Source organism: Seriola aureovittata, chromosome 13, assembly GCF_021018895.1.
Source record: "Seriola aureovittata isolate HTS-2021-v1 ecotype China chromosome 13, ASM2101889v1, whole genome shotgun sequence".
Lineage (NCBI taxonomy): Eukaryota > Metazoa > Chordata > Actinopteri > Carangiformes > Carangidae > Seriola > Seriola aureovittata.
The window spans coordinates 252,802-270,000 of record NC_079376.1 but is presented as its reverse complement, the minus strand read 5'-3'; the positions used below and the strand labels follow the sequence as shown (position 1 = coordinate 270,000).

Below are 17,199 nucleotides of genomic sequence, written 5' to 3'. Positions count from 1 at the left end.
ACCCCTCCAGGTGTTACTGAGATATCAATAACATGAAAACAGCTCCAGATGTTTTTACTTATGATCAATTTCAAGTTCATTGATACCTGATCAATTCAACCACTGATTGATCTGTGTGGGTGAGAGAGCAGTGAAGACCATAAACCTGTAGCTCTGGTGCAGGCACACACACACACACACACACACACACACACACACACACCACACACACACACACACACACACTCCTGACAGTAAATGCACACTGCTGTGTTTCCAGTAGGAGGATGAATGAATGAAGGACAAATAAAAACCAACTGACAGGAACAAGTTGACTCACACGGGAAGAGTCTGTGTGTGTGTGTGTGTGTGTGTGTGTGTGTGTGTGTGTGTGTGTGTGTGTGTGTGTGTGTGTGTGTGAAGGAAACAGCCTTATAACTGAAACAAAAGCTTGTAATGAATCACCTCTCTTTCTCTCTCTCTCTGTGTCTCTCTCTCTCTGTGTCTCTCTCTCCCTCTCTCTCTCTCTGTGTGTCTCTCTCTCTCTCTGTGTCTCTCTCTCTCTGTGTCTCTCTCTCCCTCTCTCTCTCTCTGTGTCTCTCTCTCTCTCTGTGTCTCTCTCTCCTCTCTCTCTCTCTCTCTCCTCTCTCTCTCTCTGTGTCTCTCTCTCTCTGTGTCTCTCTCTCTCTGTGTCTCTCTCTCCCTCTCTCTCTGTGTCTCTCTCTCTCTCTGTGTCTCTCTCTCTGTGTGTCTCTCTCTCCCTCTCTCTCTCTCTCTGTGTCTCTCTCTCTCTCTCTCTCCCTCTCTCTCTCTCTCTGTGTCTCTCTCTCTCTGCCTCTCTCTCTCCCTCTCTCTCTCTCTCCCTCTCTCTCTCTCTGCCTCTCTCCAGACTCTCAGCTGAAAGCCTTCGTGCTTCTTTTCTTGGTCTTCAGATTGTGATTATAATGATCAGCTGACAAGCAGGAACAGATCAGACTCTTCATCTCACTGAACTAAAACAGATTTAAAATCAAGAAGTGTGGAAGAACAGAACAGGGAAGTGAAAGCAGAAGGATTCAAAATAAAAAGGAGAAAACGGCTCATTACATCACTAACAGAGAAAAACAAGTGATGGAATGAATAGAATAAAAGTAGAGGGAAGAGAGTTTGTGAGGCAGCTCCACACAGCTCCTCTTCATCACCCTCCTCTTCCGCACCCTCCTCTTCATCACCCTCCTCTTCCGCACCCTCCTCTTCATCACCCTGCTCTTCACCACCCTCCTCTTCACCACCCTCCTCTTCATCACCCTCCTCTTCATCATCCTCCTCTTCACCACCCTCCTCTTCATCACCCTCCTCTTCATCACCCTCCTCTTCATCACCCTGCTCTTTATTGTTGTTGTTGTTAATGTTTAGTAGGTGTCATGTTTACTTTGTTCTTGTGTTAGCATGACACATCTTAATTCAAAGTGATTTACAGAGCAATCAAAAATAAAACATCATAAAATACAGATTAAAAAAACGACAGGAAAGATATAAAAGGTCAAATGAAGAGTTGAATTACTAAATGATTTTATAAATATATATATATATAAATATATATATACATACATATTTCACATTCACCATTCACAAGAATGAGATGGAGGGTAAACCTGAGAACATGAAGCTTCTGGTTCTGTCACACAAAAAAAAACTAAATTTGTATATAAATATATATATATACATATATATGTATGTATAAGTATATAGTTTGACAGTTTGGGGAATGACAGAGGTGGAGCTAGGACGTGGTTAGCCTAGCTTAGCATTAAGACTGGCAGCAGTTCAACAATACGTCAACAACCTCTACAGCTCAATAACCAACATGTTGTGTCTTGTTTACTTGGTCTGAACACAAACAGAGATGTAAACACCTCCGTTTGTGGTTTCCTTGACACGTCACGACTGCGGGAACTCGCCACACTCACCAAGAAATAGTTTCAGTACAAATGATTTCATCACTGCAATGTGGAGAAAGTGCAATTACGAAGAGAAAGGAAAGGAGCTGTGGTTTTCTCTAAATTATTCACACACACCAACACACACACACACACACAAAACACACGTGTCTGGTCATCTGTCCCGAGGCTCAGGAGACTCAGGTGAACCACAGAGCTTATTAACCCTCCAACACACAGACACACACACACACACACACACACACACACACACACACACACACACACACACACACACACACAGACCTTTAACAAGACAAAGGGAGGCAGGAGAAGTGAACAGGGTGTTGTGCTTCATCTTTGTTCTGTTTCAAACCAGTGGAGCACAGAGCATCATGGGAAATAAGTGGGGGATGGGCTCTCATGTCCTATTTCCCCTGAAAGTTCAGTTCAGTCAGTCAACCTGCAACTTTAGCAATTAACTTTATTAATCGGACAGTTAATGAGGAAAGGAAAGGAGAGTAAGGCTGAACTCTGACATGCTAACCCTAACCCTTGCTAAGCTAAGCTAAGCTAAGCTAAGCTAAGCTAAATTAAGCTAAGCCAAGCAGCTGTGTTGCACCCTCCTCTGTTGTCCTGTCAGGAGTGTGTCAGGACCAGATGATATGATGTTAGCATGTTTGTGATTAGATTGTGATGCACTGAAGTCATTCAGTAAAAATATTAGGATAGAGGAAGAGGAGGAGGAAGAGGAGAAAGAGAAGGAAGAGCAAGAAGAGAGAGGAAGAGGAGGAGGAAGAGGAGGAGGTTTCACCTTGTTCTCCCCAAAGAAAAAGACAGATGACTGGTGGAGTGTGGGGGTGCAGCTTTAATGAGAGAACACACACACACACACACACACACACACACACACACACACACACACAGTGACACAGCACAATTGGAACCAGCTGCTGCTGTTTATCCGGCCACAAGCGGTACAGCTGCGTCGTCATGGCAGCAAGCAACGCTCGGGGGCTGCAGGCGAGAGCAGTGATCGCAAGGTCAACCAAGAGTGTGTGTGTGTGTGTGTGTGTGTGTAAATGACCTTCTTCATTATTGACCAAATAAAGCAAACAAACAACATGGCAGCAGAACCTCTCCTGGTGTAGGGACTCGCTCCACAGAAACACCGTGTCACTAGAAGCTGTTTGAACTTTGACCTTGGACTATTTTAGGTTCGACTGCTGTTTGTGAACCTCCTCATTAAACCGCTGCTGCTGATGACTCTAACTCCTCCACTCGAGTCTGGAGGGCAAATCTGTTCTTCGGGGAAATAAAACATCAACAGTTTTCATGTCAGTCAGTTTCATTTTCATTTTCAGGCTCAAACATCATCTGCTCTAATTGACATACGCCTCTCCATCAGAGAGACACCACTTCTAAACATCTCATCAAGGAGAGGGTCAGCTGGTAATTACAGGGTTGGTGGTACCTTGTCCATACGCCAAAAGGTGAAAGGTCATCTGGGGCGAAAGCAGCAGGAAAAAGTCTGGTTTCAGTCGTACTGAGTAATAAAGAAATGAATATCCTTCCAGATGAATCCATTACGTAAACAACCTCAGTTGCTGCTGTTTGTCATGTTTCTACGATGTAAAGTCAGTGTCTGATCATTCACCTGCCAACATTTGATTCCAGGTGTTTAACATCTGACTTTAATGCGTCTCAATCAGACATTAATCTGCAGGTGAGTCCTCAGGTTCAGCAAAATAAAACATCTGCTGAGGCGTCTCTAGCTGCAGCTTCTTCAGTGTCCACTAGGTGGTGTCAGCCAGGAAACACAGACGATATGAAGCTCTGGAAACACAACAGCTAACTTCGCCTCTGTGGTGATGACTTTCAAACATACTGCCCTAAAAGTGTTAAAGGTTAAAGGTGTCATATATAAATTGTCAGAACCAGATGAAGGATTCATCATCATCGTATATCTGGATCTCAAGTTATCAGAGAAACAAGCCGAGCAAACGTTAGCTAATTAATACGAAACTGGTTAGATAATTAATGTCATTTTACATAGATTTGTATGTAATTTAAGAAAGCAGAAAAAAACTGTATAAATAATACAGTAATTTGTTTTTACAGAAATGGGAAATAAATTTAATTCTTTATTATTGGCATAATGCTTAAAATAGAAGTTTGGCTGTTAATTCACATCATTTCTGTCATTTTACAGACTTTTGTTCACAATTTAAAAAAACAGAAAATTACTGTTAGAAAAGAGTTATTTTCCATAAAATTAGGATTTTCTTTTTACAGTGTAGATGCAGGTGTGAGTTCAGACGTCACAGCTTCAGTCTTTGTTGTTGTTTGACAGGTGTTTCAGCTTTTTGTGTCACTTACTGATGTTTCAGCTCCGACTCCTTTTCCTCAAATTAAACATTTCCTATGTAATTTCAGAGACAGATGCAGAAAGTGAAATCTCCAGGTTTCCAAACAGAAACAGCAGCTTCATATTTTCATAATGTTTACAGCTCCTACAACACGCCCTCTTCTTCTTCTGTTACTGTTTATAAATCTGAGTCTTCACCTGCACCGCCAAACAGAGAAGAAGAAGGGGGGGGGGGGCTGTGTTTGTTTCTATGTTTGTAAAATTCGTCTCTCCCACTCATTTCCTTCTTCTTCTTCTTCTCTTATTCGGGAATGCAGGATGTGGTTTTCATTACAACAAGGGGTTATATTTCATTATAACTACACACACACAACTACACATACAGACACACAGAACTGACTCAAACAAGCACATTTACACACTGGAAGTTAACTGACACACACACACGTATTCACAAAGACGTGTGCAAATGTAGACAGCGCAAACACATGCATTCAAACACTGAAAAGAACCTACACACACACACACACACACACACACACACACACATTCCACATATACTAGTGTGTATTTAATGTGTATTCTGTATTATGCAAATGTACAGCACAGACTGAACATTGGCACAAAAGCAACCAAACCAAACTGAGCACATACACAAACACAGACACACACCCACACACACACACACATACACACACACACACACACACACAACACACACACACACACACACACACACACACACACACACACATATGAGGAGGAAGATGGAAAAGAAGAAAATGGAAATGAGAGCTGCTGAATGATTGAACTGCAGCTGAACTGGGATGAATCTCTGCAGGTTTATTTTTATCATCATGTCGATGACATTTGTTTATTGTCATTATTTATTTATTTTCCTGCTAGTTAGCATGCTAGCTTCAGTAGAAGAACGGACGCGTCCACTAGGTGGTGTCAGCCAGGAAACACAGACGATATGATGGTTGTTTCCACCTCTGGAGACAGATGTTGGTGAGTAAAGGACTGAAGTTAGACTGGGTTAGTAAGTTAACAGCTGCTAATGCTAATGTTAGCATTGTAGCAATGGTAAAACTTACAAATAGCTCCTTTAATACAAGTTAAAGTGATGTACTTTAATGATGCAGTTATCATTATTTTACTGTTAATCAACAGGATCTTGTACATGGTTAAAAAGTAAGGGCTTTAAAACTGTTTCTAAGACATAACCTGAATCAATAATATATTTCAATATGTTATATTATTCTTTCTGCTCAGTGGTGATGAGTAACATGAAGGATCTATCTATCTATCTATCTATCTATCTATCTATCTATCTATCTATCTATCTATCTATCTATCTATCTATCTATCTATCTATCTATCTATTTTGATTTCTATTTTATTTGCTGGAAGGAGCCACGCTAAGGTTTCTCAGTAGGGATGGATGGGAAGTATCCCCTCCCCTCTCCTCCTCTCCTCTCCTTGTCTCCTCTCCTCTCCTTGTCTCCTCCCCTCCCCTCCCCTCTCCTCCTCTCCTTGTCTCCTCTCCTCTCCTCTCCTCTCCTCTCCTCCTCTCCTCTCCTTGTCTCCTCTCCTTGTCTCCTCTCCTCTCCTCTCCTCTCCTCTCCTCCTCTCCTCTCCTTGTCTCCTCTCCTCTCCTCTCCTCTCCTTGTCTCCTCTCCTCTCCTTGTCTCCTCTCCTCCTCTCCTCTCCTCGCTCTGGTTTATCCAGATGCCCTGCAGACTCCACACACTGACTTTTGTCATGAGGTGGCAGGTGTAGCTTCCTTCTGACTCCTTCCTGTTTGTTTGTTTGTTTGTTTGTTTGTTTGTTTGTTTGTTTGTTTGTTTGTTTGCTGTGAAATAAAACCTGAGTCTGTTTCTGTTGTGCTGAAAAGTTCACAAGAAATTTGTTTTTTCAAAACCAAAAGTTCCGAGTAAAAGTGAATTTTGGGCCATCTGGGAAATGTTCTGTATCTTTGTGTGTGTGTGTGTGTGTGTGTGTGTCCTTGGCCGTCCCTCCCCAGGGCAAACTGCCAGTCACACCTCCAGCCAGGAATCAGTGTGGGCTGACTCTCTCTCTCTCTCTCTCTCTCTAACACACACACACACACACACACACACTTAAAACATACAAAAGACTGAGATTTTCCCAGATGAGGCTCATTCCTGTCACCTTTCCAGAGAAACCCTCCCTCTGTGTGTGTGTGTGCGTGTGTATGTGTGTGTGCATGTGTGTATGTGTGTGTGCATGTGTGTATGTGTGCATGTGTGTGTACGTGTATGTGTGTGCATGTGTGTATGTGTGTGCATGTGTGTGTGCATGTGTGTATGTGTGTGTGTATGTGTGCATGTGTGTGTACGTGTATGTGTGCATGTGTGTGCATGTGTGTATGTGTGTGCATGTGTGTGTGCATGTGTGTATGTGTGTATGTGTGTGTGTGCATGTGTGTATGTGTGTGTGTGTGTGTGTGTGTGTGTGTGTGTACTCCCAGGATACGGGTGTTGTTCTGCGCCCACACACTGAGACGTTTCACAGCTGTGGTCAACAGTTTCTGGCGAAGAGTGTGTGAAGCAAACGTCCGCTGTGAACCAAAGTCTTTGTCTGATGACATCACTGACTCCTCCCCCTCCTGGAAACAGTCATGTGACTCCGTCCAACTCAAAACAAACAATAGATCTAAATGTAGCTTCTGATGATGTGGAGCTGTTGTTATTTAACCTCTTCATCATCGTCATCGTGACTTCAGTCTAAACTCTGTTTTTATTTTACAGTGGATCTCACATTAATCAATAAGTATTTTATTGATTCCAGCTGATCGTTAACCGAAGGTGCAGCTGAAGAAATCAAGAACATGGTGAGCAGGTGAGAAACAGCTGAGCTTCACATCACTACAGCAAACAGTGTTAGGTTGTAAATACAGATCCATCAGTGCTCTTTATGAGCCCCGCCTTCATGGGCCCCCCTGCAGGTGCACCTGCACCTGTTGGAGGCGGAGCTTCTTGTAACTTCTGAAATAAGAAATCTGATGGGTCATCAGAAGTTGTTATTGTGAACCACTCACTTCATTGACTCTTAGTTTTTGTGACTAACACACCTGAAACGAGACGAACAAACACATCTGAAATCAGGATTTAATGATTTAATCTTTAACATTTTATCTTTATTATAGTTTTTTATGTAAAATTCATGTGAGAAATAATTCAGATGTCACACACTGTAAATGTAAAGGAGTCAGTAAAGTACCAGGAGTAAATGACCTTTAACCGTTGCTCAAAGGCACTTCAGCAGTAACGAGGCAACAAAGTCTGTGTGAGACAGGAAGTCGTGTGTTGAACACTGTGTACGGTCAAACTGTCAACATCAGTGTGTGACCAGCACCCCCTGCTGTCCACCCATGAAACTGCAGCTGTTTGATTTCAAATCTCCAGCTCCACGTGGTGACTCGTTCTTTTTACTGATCTATTCATAACATTAGATCCATTCACTGAATGACATCAGACACATTCCCACAGTTCTGACCAGTCTACCTGTCCCTGCTGCTGAGAAGCCCCGCCCACTGTAGCATGAAGCTGCCCCACCTGACGAACAGCTCCACAGCAGTCTGATGGTTCCAGACTCACAGCTTGAGAAATTGTATATTCTTGTCCTGTTCACACACAGGTACAACGTGACTTTAATTACTCCGTCCAAAAATTCACATTTCCTCAGGTGAACTCACATCACAGGAGAAACAGGAAGCACCTGAATGCAACGCTTCTGAAAACTGATGTCAGCTTTTAGATTGTTAATACATAATGTATCATTCAGAGCAGATCAACGGGTAAAAATAGCAGTTTTGTCAATTTAAAATTAAATCTGTTTTTTTCCTTTATTTTATTGTTATTTATTTTCCTGCATTGGGACTACGAGGCCGGTGTGCAGTTATTTTAAATATTTCACAAATGTAACATTCAGAAAATCATGAACAGAGAGAATTCAGTTAATTCTAGTTTTATTAAATATCTCAGAGCTAAAGTATCAGACTTCTTCAGAGTGATTTATAATATATATTTAATAAACAGCAGAGATTCAGATTTGTCTATAATCTGTTTCTGTGTGTGTTCACATGCACATACGTGTGTTTACATGTGTTTGTTTGTGCACGTCATGGATCCTCTTCATGTGTGTTCACAGTTCAAGTCCTGTCAGTCAAGTGTGGACCTCGTGTAGTCTCTCGACCACAGCAGACGCCAGCTTCCTGTACGCCTCCGCCTGCACACACACACACACACACACACACACACACACACACACACACACACACAGAGAAATCGTTTCCCATGTATCTGAAAAGCACTTGATATAAAAAGTTTATAATTTTTATCATATTATAGAACAGAACAGAACAAAATAGAACAGAACAGAATAGAACATAATAGAACAGAATAGAACAGAATAGAACAGAACAGAATAGAACAGAATAGAACATAATAGAACAGAATAGAACAGAATAGAACAGAACAGAAAAGAACAGAACAGAATAGAACAGAATAGAACAGAATAGAACAGAACAGAACAGAACAGAATAGAACAGAACAGAATAGAATAGAACAGAACAGAATAGAATAGAACAGAATAGAACAGAATAGAACAGAATAGAACAGAACAGAATAGAATAGAATAGAACAGAACATAATAGAACAGAACAGAACAGAACAGAACAGAATAGAACAGAACAGAATAGAATAGAACAGAACAGAATAGAACAGAATAGAACATAATAGAACAGAATAGAACAGAACAGAACAGAATAGAACAGAACAGAACAGAATAGAACAGAATAGAACAGAACAGAACAGAACAGAACAGAACAGAACAGAATAGAACAGAACAGAACAGAACAGAACAGAACAGAACAGAATAGAACAGAACAGAACAGAACAGAACAGAACAGAATAGAATAGAACAGAATAGAACAGAACAGAACAGAACAGAATAGAATAGAATAGAATAGAATAGAACAGAACAGAACAGAATAGAATAGAACAGAACAGAATAGAACAGAACAGAACAGAATAGAACAGAATAGAACAGAATAGAACATAATAGAACAGAACAGAACAGAATAGAACAGAACAGAATAGAACAGAATAGAACATAATAGAACAGAACAGAATAGAATAGAACAGAACAGAATAGAACAGAATAGAACAGAATAGAACAGAACAGAACAGAACAGAATAGAATAGAATAGAACAGAACAGAACAGAACAGAATAGAACAGAACAGAACAGAACAGAACAGAATAGAATAGAACAGAACAGAATAGAACAGAACAGAACAGAACAGAACAGAACAGAATAGAATAGAATAGAACAGAATAGAGACCTCTGGGCTGTCTGGAGAGGAGACAACCACTGGCCGTCCTCTGTCTGACATCTCTCTGATGTTCAGGTGAAGAGGAACGTCACCTGGAGGACACAGAGATTATTGAAGATCATTAAAGATCAGAGTCACTTTGTTTGTTGACATTTTTGCACAAGCAGGAAAATCAGCTGCAGAGTACGTAAGACATCTCAAGTCTGGTTCTGGTTCTGGTTCTGGTTCTGGTCCTGGTCCTGGTCATGCACCTACCTAAGAAGTTGACTCCCAGAGTGTCGGCGAGCTGTCGGGCCCCGTCAGAGCCGAAAATGTGAGTCTGGTGCTGACAGTTGGGACACTGGAAGACGCTCATGTTCTGGACCAGACCGAGAACCTGAGGAAAAAACCCAACAGTCTCATCCCATCAGTAAGTAATCAATAAATGATATTAACACTCTATACTAACACACACACACAACACACACATACACACAAAGATTACCGGCACATGGACTTTTTTGAACATCTCGGCTCCTCGGCGAGCGTCCAGCAGAGCGATGTCCTGCGGCGTCGACACGATCACGGCACCTCCACCACAAAACAGAGATCACATGACTTTGACATTAACCTGAGAGCGACTTGTGATTCACTTTTCTCCTACAGCCCCACGACCAACGCTGGGAACACTCACACACACTCTCCTCAGACTGGAGAGGACACAGGACCAGTGCAAAGATCTGGATCTCTGTGTGTGTGTGTGTGTGTGTGTGTGTGTGTGTGTGTGTGTGTGTGTTGTGTGTGTGTGTGTGTGTGTGTGTGTACTCCCAGGATACGGGTGTTGTTCTGCGCCCACACACTGAGACGTTTCACAGCTGTGGTCAACAGTTTCTGGCGAAGAGTGTGTGAAGCAAACGTCCGCTGTGAACCAAAGTCTTTGTCTGATGACATCACTGACTCCTCCCCCTCCTGGAAACAGTCATGTGACTCCGTCCAACTCAAAACAAACAATAGATCTAAATGTAGCTTCTGATGATGTGGAGCTGTTGTTATTTAACCTCTTCATCATCGTCATCGTCACTTCAGTCTAAACTCTGTTTTTATTTTACAGTGGATCTCACATTAATCAATAAGTATTTTATTGATTCCAGCTGATCGTTAACTGAAGGTGCAGCTGAAGAAATCAAGAACATGGTGAGCAGGTGAGAAACAGCTGAGCTTCACATCACTACAGCAAACAGTGTTAGGTTGTAAATACAGATCCATCAGTGCTCTTTATGAGCCCCGCCTTCATGGGCCCCCCTGCAGGTGCACCTGCACCTGTTGGAGGCGGAGCGTCTTGTAACTTCTGAAATGAGTGTACCATGCAAATAAGTGCACTCACAAGTACAGCTGTGGTGTGTTGTTGTGACTGACCTGCTACCGGGATGTTCTGGGTGATTGACAGCTGGACGTCTCCTGTCCCAGGAGGCATGTCGACTACCAGGTAGTCCAACGAGCCCCAGTCCACCTATACACACACACACACACACACACACACACACACACACACACACACACACACACACACTGTTCGTCTCTACTCTAAGTTGAATCAGTTCAGCTTCACCTGAGCTGGACAGAGAAACACTCTGACCTGTCTGAGCAGCTTCTCTATCGCTGACATCACCATCAGCCCCCGCCACACGATCGGAGCCACGTCCTCCACCAGGAAACCCATCGACATGCTGAGAGAAGAGGAGGAGGGTTTAAAGGTCAGAGGTCACGGAAAGGGAAAGATTAGTCTGAACAAGAACAGGAAGAGTGAGGAAGGAGCTGGACAGAAACAGTCGCTCACCAAGGAATCCCGTAGTTGGTGAGTGGGATCATCAGGTTGTCTGGAGACAGACGAGAGTTCAGGTCAGCTGCATGTCACACCTTCATTAAATCTATCAACAACAAAATCAACGACCTCTCTGGAAACAGACATTAACGATGATCAGAGACGTTCATGAAGACGAACGTGAACTACGTGGCATACTGTCACTGAGCTCCGGGTTTCCCTTCAGGTTCATCAGTTTGGGGATGGACGGGCCGTAGACATCGGCGTCCAACAGACCGACTGACTTAGACTGAGAGACACAGAGAGACAAGAGTCGGCCATGTTTAACAAAGCTCTACATCCTTTTTGTCCAACAGACAAGAAGTGGACAGCCTGTATCTGACAGTTCGAGAAGCTATAACAGATATAGATACTATAAATGGTACAATAATTGTTATTATTATTTGAAGTTATTCCTGCTTCCTTGCTTGTTGAAGTCCTTCTGTTTTCCCAGTAAATATTTTACACAGTGGCTCCTACTTATAATCCTTTGATTTCTTTTTCAATACTAAGTACGGCCCATCAATGACATGTGTCTTTTTATTCTATTTTATTGTATTGATGGCACCTCAGCTTTTCTGAATTGACTGATATTCTTTTTAATGTGTTTTTTTAATGTTAATCAAATGTTTTTATTCACCCAATGTAAAACACTTTGAACAGTCTTTCATATCATGTGTATTACTGATTTACATATACTGTGGTTTTGTTGTGTTTTTAGGTCACATGACTCGTGTGTTTTGTTATTGGATCACTGTTTTTCTGATGTACCTTGGAGTTATAATACTAAAATTAAAAACACATGACTATAATTATGAATTAAATAAATATATGATGAGAGAGAAGAGTCCTTACTGGATTGTTGGCCATTAATCCAAGAGCCAAATTCACTGCAGAGACAGACAGACAGATATGAATCATCTGTGACACCAGAGACATGGCTGAGCTTCACACACAGTCACAGTTCATTACGACAATCCTTCAAACACACGACATTCACCACAACATTCAAGGGGAAAACCTGAGAGAACCGTGAAGCTTTGGAAGAACAAAGATACTGAAGAGTTTGTGGTGTACCTGCAGTGGTGGACTTGCCCACTCCACCTTTTCCTGAAGCCACCACGATGACCTGTTTGACCCCTGTGATGGGCTTCTGCTTGGGAAGACCTCGGGCCATCTGCTGCTTCTGCCTCTCCTGTAACGCCTTACTGTCCACTGACCTCTGCAACACAACAACAACAAATAAATAAACAACATAAAGATATTTGGATACTTTCAAATCCTAATTCAGTCTAACTGCTCTTACTTTATCATCTATTATGGAAATAAGGCTTTCTCTGGGTCAAATTAAAGAAATAAATACACTGAAAATATAATGGGGTTTGGTAGCAATAAGTGTTCATCAACTTTAAAAATGTTCCCATGAAGGACTAACAGATGTCACTGTGAAATAACTGAAACTTAAAATGTTGATTTTATCCAAACAAATGGCTCTTGATGGATCAGGTTCTTCTGAACTCAGTGATTTCAGAAAACATCCACATGGTGCTGGCACTGTGCTCATACTGATGAGAAGGGCAATGCTAAATTGGCATAATTTAAAATGCAGTTTGGTGAGAAATCAATTAATTATTAATTCGTTTTTTTGTTCAATCACAGAGGTGAGCTGGTTCTTGAGTGGCCAATCAAAAGAGTCTAAAGCTGTGATATGAAGGCAGAGGAATGCAGACTAATAAAAACGCTGACGCTGTGTAAATGTTTAGACTTAAATTGCTTGGTACCATTTTCTAATAAGACGACCTTTATAAAGGGATTTTTAACTAAATAATGTTTTATTAATACTTAATTAATAGTTATCAATTACTAATGCTTTACAGATTAGTTAGAAGCCATTACTAAGAACAACTTAAACTGCCAGGTTTAATGTAGCCTTTTAATGGGTAAGCAACCTAATCAATGAATCGTTACTAAATGATTTATGAACCATTAATTAAAGCATGGGTGTTAGAAAGTGATTTCTGTGGACTCTTATATCCACACAGAGATTACTACTACTACTGTTGGTGCTGTTACACAATGTTGTTTTTTAAATATAATGATAACAATAATAATAATACATAATTTAGACCACATTAGTCTAATGTATTATTGTAGTATAGTTATTGGCTGGTAACAGTCTTTGCCCCGCAATCTATATAGATATGTGACTCTAATATTACAGTCAAGTACAGAAGAATGCAATCACACTTACGGTTTTATCGTTCAAAATAATATTATTGGCATTCAAAAAAAAAAAAAAAAAAACCTCAAACACGTAGATACTACATTAACTGTGTGGAGTGAAGAACTAAATATTATCAAACAAGATAAAATACAAAATGTTTACAATCAAATATATTATAAATTTGAATTATATGTAAAATATAACCATGTTTATAGTTATCGCTTTTACTTTGAATACAAATCCTACTTCCGGTCTTGTTCTTGGTTGACGCGAACATGAAGCTGTTAGCTAGCTTAGCTGTGTTGTGCTCAGAGAAACAGACGGTAATCTTACCTGGCAGCGCGTGAACTGTAAACAACACGCAGGCGCGTGTCCCATCTCTGTCCCTGTTCGTAAAACTGAAGGTTTATTCACGGATAGTCTCAGGAAATGGGAAAGTCTGCTGTAAGTGGACTGAGCCATGTTTGGCTGTTCAGATGCTACTTAGACCGACAGATTGCTGCGCATCAAGTTTGCGCAAATTACGCATGAGTGTGGTGGGCGGGAATAATCCTCTCTGTAAGGGAATGAATAGAGAGTAACACATTTATACGCAGCCTGTGGCCATTTGTTCTCCTTCAAAACAATAATCACAGAGACAGCGCCTATTTCTTTCCAACAATGTCTAAATTCAATTCAAAATTATTACTTTAAATGAAAACAACTACTTTTTTTTTTTAATTTTTAAGTAAAATTATAAAACACAGTCAAAATTCCTACTTTTTAAGTGAAAATTATGAAATACAAAGTCTTTTTTTTACTTTTATGCAAAATTAGAAAACACAAAGTGATTTGTTTTAACTTTTGAAGTAAAATTCATATGATACAAAATAAAACTTCGTAGTCTTTAAGCCAAAACTATGAGATACAAAGTCACATTCTTACTTTTTAAGCAAAATTATAAGATAAAAGATTAAGATTTTCAATTATTTCAGTTTTGGAGAATTGATTGGAAACGTAGTTTTATTACGTAACTATAATATGCGGAAATAATGCGCAGCCTTGAGCTTTTTTAAGTAATCTTAGATGATTTTATTCCGGAATTGTGTTGCATGAGATGTCTTGTGGTTTTCCTTTCAGTCACATTCAGAACAGTCTTGTTGTGGTGTGCTTAAGCTAACCCTCTGAGACTGTGTCTGTTGTTCAGATCACTGGTTAATAAAGAGGACACAGGTAAACCCGGCCGTGATGACAGAGGGAGGCCGCGGGCCGGCCGCTCGGACGGTTCTTCAGCAGTGTCTGCGGGCCACACTGCAGGTGAGACCGGCTGATGGAGACACAGAGGCTCAGTTTGTCCAGGTGAGAACAGGTGTTATCAGATACTCTAAACCTTACAATGTGTGCATCAGCTGTACATGAAGTGTTGACGTGATGAAGAGGATAATGATGAAGATTACTGAATGCTATAAAAAGAAAAATGCTGCATTTAACTCATAATTTCTTTTTATTATTTTCATATAATATGTGATGGTTTTAATTTTCTGTTGCTGCCCAGTTTGAAGCATTTTGTAACTTGAGTTTTGAAAAGTGATTTACAGATAAATCAATGTGGTTGAGAGGAGAGAGAAAGGAACAGCTGTATGTACTGTTGTATTCAGTGTTGTAGGTCAATGCATTTCAGTGGACAAACTACAGTAGATTAAAAACGATTAAGAAATCCACAGAATTGAAATCATTCAAAGAAAAACTCCTCGAAATCTGGATAAATCTTCAAAACTAGACCTGCAGTTTTAAATAGTGGTTCAATGTCACTGGCTGTTTTTAGCTGATCTCAAGTTGAGATTCAGATAACTGATTATTGATTTATTTCTCAGTTCACAGTGTCACTCTGTTCGAACTAAAGGAAAGTCAAAGGACTGAGATTCAAGAGATTGAAAACTGATGAAAGATAACTGAGTCACCATCATTTACAGAATATAACATGAAATGGTCAAAACTGGACCTTTAACAAATGATTATTTCTGTTTTTGATGAAGATGGTATTTGTAATCGTTTGGTTATTATCTGTGAAATGACCGAGGTGACGTCTTTAAATGTCTCTTTCTGTCTGACAAACAGAAACATTCAGCTTCCATTGATGTAGTTTTTAGCTCTCAGAATAACTTCAATGGATTTATTGATTATCAGTTGTTTTAATTGTTGAATGTCTGTTGATCAAGTAGTTGTTTCGGCCCTAATAAAATCATAATGCAGATATTCTCTGTGGACAAAACAATCAGTCTGGGTCAGTGGTAGTTACAGGTGTAAACATGGAGGCACGCTGACTGCTGATTGGTCCACACCATTAGTGACAGTGACGTTTTTTCTCAGATCGACAGAGGAATGGTGATCTACATCTGTTTCTTCAAAGGAGCCACAGATGACATCCTCCCTAAGATGGGTCAGTGACCTCTGTAACCTTTAACCTTTGACCTACACGTTTAAACTCCACCCAGCTCTGCACTCACTGTAAACCCATTACAAATGAAATCATCTTCCATCCAGTGTCCACTCTGTTGAACCTGCGGCTGTGTGAATCTGACTCGGGGAAGACGGTGTCGGTGCGGGAGCTTCCCGGCAGCCTGCTGATCGTCCCTCAGGCCACGCTGGGCGGGAAGGCCAAGGGCAGGGCCATGCAGTACCACAACAACATCAGCAAAGAGGACGGCCTGCGGCTCTACGGCACCTTCGTTGCTCTGTGTGAGAAGGAGCTGATGACTGCTGCTTCAGCCGGCAGCGGAGTGACGGTCAAACATGGGACGTATGGAAACAGACAAGTGCTCAACCTGGACACCAATGGACCGTACACACATCTGATGGAGTTCTGAAGCGCTGCGACAGCTGATCACATTAATGTTTATGTGTGAAGATCTACTAACAAGGATGAAACTGCTGTTTTCCTCAGACTGATATATTGATGTTTGATTGATATATTTTTAATTAAAAACTAATTACACAGATTTTGACTGTATCATTGTTTCTGTGCGACATTACGGTGGCCCTGAAGCTCAAACACTGCAGCTGAAAACAAATTCAGAAAATATCTTCATCAGTTTGACACATGAGCTGCAGGTACTGGGGTTCACCTGGTAGAGCGTGTAGCATGAAGGTGTAATCCCAACTGCAGCGCCGTGGGTTTGAGTCTGACCCTAGGCCCTTGACCCTTGACCCTTGGCCCTGTAAACATTCAAGGCTTATCCCCAACTTAAAACTATATTCAGGGTAATTTCTCTTATTCACAGCAGCTTCATGCAGCATTTACTGTATGGAGACATCTGTACTTCATCTGGAGAAAATGAGAGTTTCCACGGAAAAACAAAATGATCCAGAGACGGCATCACGTTTTGAATCTAATTGTTCTCTGTCCCTGTCACTCTGAAACTACAACACAACAAATAAGAAAACCTCACTACTGATCATTGGTTCAGTTTTGATTTACACACTCTATCTATCTCTACTATCCTTTTTTGACAAATAAAAAATCTCTTCA

The 17,199-nt window shown here is 40.9% G+C and overlaps 2 protein-coding genes across 4 annotated transcripts; one reads left to right on the top strand and one right to left on the bottom strand.

Moving 5' to 3' along the window:
- Nucleotides 1–8,243: 8,243 nt before the first annotated feature.
- On the bottom strand, nucleotides 8,244–14,202 carry nubpl (nucleotide binding protein-like). 3 transcript variants are annotated; one of them, XM_056392677.1, is made up of 11 exons: nucleotides 14,025–14,202; nucleotides 12,545–12,689; nucleotides 12,323–12,357; nucleotides 11,627–11,717; nucleotides 11,444–11,483; nucleotides 11,243–11,333; nucleotides 11,023–11,116; nucleotides 10,112–10,197; nucleotides 9,883–10,003; nucleotides 9,637–9,719; nucleotides 8,244–8,520 (listed from the first exon to the last, which is right to left on the bottom strand). In XM_056392677.1, exons 1-11 carry the CDS (start codon nucleotides 14,151–14,153, stop codon nucleotides 8,458–8,460), a joined length of 978 nt encoding a protein of 325 aa, XP_056248652.1. In that variant the 5' UTR covers nucleotides 14,154–14,202; the 3' UTR covers nucleotides 8,244–8,457. The 3 variants fall into 3 exon arrangements, with proteins under 3 accessions (XP_056248652.1, XP_056248651.1, XP_056248653.1); XM_056392676.1 differs by having other exon boundaries at nucleotides 11,609–11,717; nucleotides 14,025–14,200; XM_056392678.1 differs by lacking the exons at nucleotides 11,627–11,717; nucleotides 12,323–12,357; nucleotides 12,545–12,689; nucleotides 14,025–14,202 and adding an exon at nucleotides 11,558–11,576.
- Nucleotides 14,203–14,738: 536 nt separating this feature from the next.
- Nucleotides 14,739–16,669, top strand: dtd2 (D-aminoacyl-tRNA deacylase 2). Its single transcript, XM_056393627.1, has 3 exons — nucleotides 14,739–15,029; nucleotides 16,041–16,110; nucleotides 16,215–16,669. Exons 1-3 carry the CDS (start codon nucleotides 14,919–14,921, stop codon nucleotides 16,535–16,537), a joined length of 504 nt encoding a protein of 167 aa, XP_056249602.1. The 5' UTR covers nucleotides 14,739–14,918; the 3' UTR covers nucleotides 16,538–16,669.
- Nucleotides 16,670–17,199: the final 530 nt, after the last annotated feature.

What these genes read in the sequence shown, in the direction of transcription:
- nubpl (XM_056392676.1), bottom strand. Translation starts at nt 14,153, where the DNA reads ATGGCTCAGTCCACTTACAGCAGACTTTCCCATTTCCTGAGACTATCC. An exon ending in TACAGTTCACGCGCTGCCAG is followed by an intron (nt 12,690 to 14,024) that starts GTAAGATTACCG and finishes GTTGTGTTGCAG; the next exon opens with AGGTCAGTGGACAGTAAGGC. An exon ending in CCTCTCCAGACAGCCCAGAG is followed by an intron (nt 8,521 to 9,636) that starts GTCTCTATTCTG and finishes GTGTGTGTGCAG; the next exon opens with GCGGAGGCGTACAGGAAGCT.
- dtd2 (XM_056393627.1), top strand. Translation starts at nt 14,919, where the DNA reads ATGACAGAGGGAGGCCGCGGGCCGGCCGCTCGGACGGTTCTTCAGCAG. An exon ending in CAGAGGCTCAGTTTGTCCAG is followed by an intron (nt 15,030 to 16,040) that starts GTGAGAACAGGT and finishes GTTTTTTCTCAG; the next exon opens with ATCGACAGAGGAATGGTGAT. An exon ending in TGACATCCTCCCTAAGATGG is followed by an intron (nt 16,111 to 16,214) that starts GTCAGTGACCTC and finishes TCTTCCATCCAG; the next exon opens with TGTCCACTCTGTTGAACCTG.